The sequence below is a fragment of the Vipera berus genome (genome assembly GCF_964194415.1).
Source record: "Vipera berus genome assembly, chromosome: 1".
Classification (NCBI taxonomy): Eukaryota; Metazoa; Chordata; class Lepidosauria; order Squamata; family Viperidae; genus Vipera; species Vipera berus.
Genome location: NC_138202.1, coordinates 83,879,132 through 83,884,840, shown reverse-complemented (window position 1 = coordinate 83,884,840; position 5,709 = coordinate 83,879,132). Strand labels below are relative to the sequence as shown.

The 5,709-nt window shown below is 38.0% G+C and overlaps 1 protein-coding gene across 1 annotated transcript; it reads right to left on the bottom strand.

Moving 5' to 3' along the window:
• Positions 1-504: 504 nt before the first annotated feature.
• RAG2 (recombination activating 2) lies at positions 505-2,070 on the bottom strand (the record flags this gene model as incomplete). Its single annotated transcript, XM_081312849.1, has 1 exon — positions 505-2,070. One exon carries the CDS (start codon positions 2,068-2,070, stop codon positions 505-507), a length of 1,566 nt encoding a protein of 521 aa, XP_081168975.1.
• Positions 2,071-5,709: the final 3,639 nt, after the last annotated feature.

Sequence of the window (5,709 nt, the reverse complement as noted above, 5' to 3'; positions counted from 1 at the left end):
TGCCTCAAGACTAAACACACGAAACAGGCTTGTGTGAATTAGATCTCTGATCTTCTAGCACCATATCTCTTTTGCAAAAACATTTCCATTTATTATAGTAAGCTTGATTGACATGGGATTTGGCTTAATCGCTTGAATTTGGCAATCAAGTGCTATGTAGACTATCAGAGACTCAAAAGAGGTAGCATTATTGAATTTATCTACCCCCTCCCCACCTTATTAAACAACATTACCAAATGCTAAATTTAAACAAACCCGTAATGATCTAGTTCATGTGAAGGTCTGAGAATGCCTATAATGTTTTTGCAGTGATTCTTCTGTGTTGTATTATTATATTTATAACTTAAGGAGAAGCAAAAACAACATTTTAAAATGCTTTAAAATGAAGACCCATCACTCTTTGGGAGTTTAACATCTGCTGAAGTTGGCAGTACGCTTTGATTTTGGTACCTAAGATTTGCACACTAAAATATTATTCATGACTGTGATTCTATTCTTGTGATTCTATTCAAACAGTTTACGAATAAAGGACTTTTTTGCAGGAGTGACAATTTTCATAGGCTTTTTTCTTCGTAGCACTTTCATGGGTTTCTTTTCTATAGGAGGAATCTCCTTGGGAGTTTTCAATCCCCTTGCCAGACTGATATGTTCAGTGCAGAAATACTTGATGTCTACTTGCGACAAATAAATAAGCATATTTTCAGACAAGTCCATACACTGGGCATGGACCCAGTGGCCCTCACCGTTTGAGCAAAATATCATGGCTGGTTTATTGAGTTCTGTGGAGTACAAGGGCACCCAGGTATTGATATCAACAACACAACCTGCACAGCAGGTGATCCAGTAGCCTGATTCAGACTCATTTTCATTATCATCTTCAGTATCTATGTCAAAGCCGAAAGTGAACTCCTCTGAATCTTCAAAAGGAGTGGACTCTCCAGCATCTTCTGTAGAGCTCTGACTACATACTTGTGCCATCTGTTCTGAGCTCTGATCATTTTCTACCTGACATTTTAATAGGTAGAAATAGTTTGCATCTGAAGCCAGTTGCCTATTGTCTCCTGGTATACCAAATAAAATGGATCCATTTCCCATGTCACTCCCAAACCATATCTTGCAGTGCTTGATATCTGGGGTCCATTCCGGTGCTTCTGTTTCCACTATCTCTATTTTGTTATCATCTAGATTGATGGTATTACAGATCATCCTTTTCTGGTTGTCAGAATGGTAACCTCCTACAACAACAAATTCCTTTTCGCTGGTCTGAGTCATGATGGCACTGGAGACTGAGATTCCTCCAGACAAAATTACACAGCTCACTGCTGGACTGCCCAAGGGAAGATCAATTTTTATTTTATAGAAATTGGGAGGCCTGATATTATTTTCTAGGGAATGTCCTCCTATGATATAGATGACATCATTTTGGACCAGAGAGAGATGAAAAGAAAAACCATTCTGAAATTCTGGGAGAGCATATGAAGTACAGCAGCCGAATTCAGGGTCAACCAGAAATATATGTGGCATACAATCAACCACAGTATTCCACTTCTCCGTTGTCCTCTGTCCAAGAGCTATGTAAGATCTTCCCCCAATTATAACTATCATACTTTTGCCTTGACTGTGAACCACATTAACAGTGTGGCCGTATCTGCCTTCAGGGACCTCTCCAACTAATTCTTTTTCAGTACATGTGAATGTGACCTTTTTGTTATTCTTGCCAGCCAGACACATAACATACAATTTATCAGAAAGTTCATTGTTTGGTGTTTTCCCTCCATGGATGACATATTGGTATTTCTCTGACTCTTTGATAGGGCAGATAGCAGGATATCGTAGGGGAGGAAGGTAGCAGGAATCTTGAGAGAAGTATGCTGGCTTCAGTTTAAGTTCATCCTTTTTGAAATCAAGAAGGAAAACCCCAGTTGGACAGGACCTCTTTGGCCAGCCCTTCTGTCCAAATAGGAAAACTTGTCCATCAAAATTCATCAAAGAAAATCCTGGTTGAATCAGAGAAGAATTGTTAATGGTTGATATCATCTGAAGAGAAATCTTGTCTGGCAAAGAAGTCATGCTGTTGTCTATTTCTGAAAAACAGAGAACAAGAACACAAACCATAGGATTATCAGTTCAGTTACCACTTGGATATGTGACATCGCCTGAACAAATGCAATACATTCTATGTGGAGCTGCCCTTGAAAAGCTTCTAGAAATTGCAATTAGTACAAAATGTGGCATCTAGGCTGCTAACTGATCTAAGGGACATGTATAATATGAAGCCTACGCTTAAATATCTGAACTGACTGTTAATATCTACTGGGCACAATTTAAGATATTGCTGTTAACCTTTAAAGTCCTGAAAGCCTAACTTTCTGAGAATCCCCCTCTTGTCTGCTGAGAATTTGCCTGCTTACTTATATGAGCATGAAAGACCCTTTGACAGATGCTCAGAAATCTATTACGTGATTTAGGGCTGTGTCCCGTGTTGTTCCAGACTATGGGAAACTCTCCACGTAGAGTTGTTTTTTACTTCCCATTCTCTCCATATTTAGGGAAATGACAAAAATTCATCTCTTTCATCAAGCTTTTAACTGATAATTAACAGAAAGGTGGGGTTCATACTTAATAATTATAATAACAGCAGCAGCAGCAACAACAATCTTGTGACCCCAATATCATTGCTTTCAACTGAAGTAATACCTTATGATTTTTTTTCTTAATTCCTTTAAGAAAAATGCTAAGAACCTGGCAAGAAAAAGAATGGCAAAATAAATAACCAAAAAGCTAAATAAGACACAATAGAGAGAGACTGGGCTATCTCTCTTAGTCCTCTGCAGAGGAATAAATGTTTAGTGAGGTCTTATAGGAGCAGAACAATAATAAAAAACCCCACATACCACATTTCGCTCAGCTGAACAAAAAGAGAGGAAAGATTGGAAACAATAAATGAATAGCAGGACTGATCCTTCAAATTGGATCAGTTCTGCAGCCAGATGTTGAAGAAAGAGGAACTTGGACTACACAAACTGTCTGCAAGCTAAAGGCCCTGGCTTATGTAGAACTCATCCTTCTGGTACATTTCATGCATAATTTATACTGAAACTAATAGGATATGGGTGAGAGAACTGCAATAATCTTCCACAACTCCCTTTCATTTCAAACATAAGGCCAATCTATTGAGTCCAATCTAATGCCCACTAAATAATAATGTGTGCACGTATAGACCAAGCTACAAAGTTCATATTTCCCTTTTCCCATGGGGAGCTATAAACATAGTTACCACAATCAGAACTCTTTTTTTTTGGGTGAGGATTACATTAAGAAAATACATTTGTTTTCATGTTGGTTAGTTGTAGTTTCATTATATTTTGGAAAAGTAATACATGAAATGGGCTTCATTTTCATATTGGCTCACAACTCCTACAGGAATTGGTTGGGTTGGGCCATTCAGTTTCATATACATAAATATGTTCTCCTCTCCTCCCAGATGGCTGGGTAATGAATGGACCAGGTTTAGGTTGACTCCGAACTATAATAATAAGTATGGATGGCTCCAAAGATGCCATTAACTCTATATTCTTAACCTGTGGCATTACACCTGTTGCTAGATTCCATTTCCATTAGATTTACTGAGGGTAAGTAGTGGTGCACAAAACGTGGAAGTGAGTTCAGCAAAGCCAGAAGGATGATATGTCTTCTGCTCTACTTAAGGAACATGGACATACATGATAAAAATTGCTACCTGCTTTTACTATCCCATAATTATGTGTGTGTGTGTGTGTGTGTGTGTGTGTGTGTGATGAATTTAATAGAGTCATTTCTTCATGAGACAATGGCCCTTGTCCTACAGTAAGCCTTACGGGATAGTTGATGAATATTGAATTCAAATGAGGTAATGTTGGCAACCTCTTACATTGAAAGATAACTGACCATAATCCTACAGATTTGGGGTAACAAATGTCTTTTATTCCATGGGGGAGGAAACATAGTGAGACTTGGGACTGAAAATGAGCAAGGAGCCTTGATTAAGATCTTTCCACATGGATACTGCTCTCATTTTAGAAGAATGGGTCTGAACCCTTATCCCTGCCCTTTTCTCTTTCAGATTTCTTTTCATTATTGCTTCCTATTTAGTTTATAATGCTTTTATAGAAAGATGGTTTACATAAACACTACATGGCACTAGCCTTCTCCAACTTCCAGATAAATAGGGTGGGCAGGTTTGCAAAGACCAATATGCACAATGCAAACAATTCACTCCTTAAACCTTCTTTGAGAATGTTTAATTACTTTGTCAGAATCGGTTTACTGGTTTTTAATTTTTATATTTAATTTCCAATTTCCAATTTAATTATTAAATATGTATGTGTGTATCTGCACACACGCTCAAGATCAGGTATGCTTTATAGTTTTACAAGTTCTCAGTATAGTGCTAAAAATGCATTGCAAATTCCTTACTTCCAATTCTCAACTTTTAATTGCACTTATTTAAGCAGGTGTGCATGAGGCCAGCTTACTGTTAGAAGTATTGTGTCTCATAGTCTCACTTTAAATGGTAGATTGCATGACAGAGCAGCAGTTATTGAGTGTACAACCATTTGGGTCCCCAGGAACTCATAACAAATAGTTGTGATGGCTTGACACCATTGCTGCTCACATACACAGACGGTCATAAATTCCTTTTATTTTTTGACAGCAGCTGTCCTATACAGGTAGTCCTAGAAATGTTGGGCTCAGTTGTGTTTGTAAGTTGAGGATTACCTGTAGTTAGCATAAGAGTCGCTGAAGAATTTTGTAAGCCTGAGTCCATGTTTGTATGTTTGTATATATGAAATGTTTTCAGAAAAAAGTCAGTGGAGAAAAATACGTTAGAAGGCAGCCATAGAATTGCATTTCCCCCCCTTTATAACCTAAATGTGTACCTCCATTCCCAATGCTAGTTCTCATGATGTCACAAGTCTGATACACAACTATATTTAATATGCGTAGGTTCCATACATTCCATGTGTTCAAGACAACAGAGCTATACACTGTGATAGTGCTTTTATTTGAAATTCAAGGTACTGTAAGAGCTTCGGCTCTGGTTTTAGCAAATAGGATTAACTGGTTAATTGCAAAGTCTGATACATTGAAAAAAAATACAGAAAGGTGCACATGAAAAATATAAAGCAGTATGAATAATGACAAAAAAGAGGATACCTTTAAATTGTGAGACAGGTACTGTAGTGATTTCCTCCTTGCCCTGAAGCCTAGTGGATGGACAGAGAGGAAGGGCAGGTTAATGCTTTATTTTATTTATTTTATTTTATTTATTTTATTTCATTTATATCCCGCCCTTCTCCGAAGACTCAGGGCGGCTTACAAGCTTAGCAGTAGCCTTCATTCTATGTATATGCCTGCTTATTAGGGCTTTCACACACACACCAAGCGGCATTATTACAAAGTCAGCTTATTGCCCCCAACAATCTGGGTCCTCATTTTACCTACCTTGGAAGGATGGAAGGCTGAGTCAACCTTGAGCCTGGTGGGATGCGAACCTGCACTAATTGCAGGCAGCTGGTGTTACTTAAGGAGGCATTAGCCCACTGCTCCACCAAGGCTCTTTAGTGTAACTCTTCTGCTATACTGCACAGGATGACCTTTAAAAGCACTGAATTCCAAATGAATTTATATTTACTTTCTTAAAATTTCTTAAAAGCGTTTTAATTACAA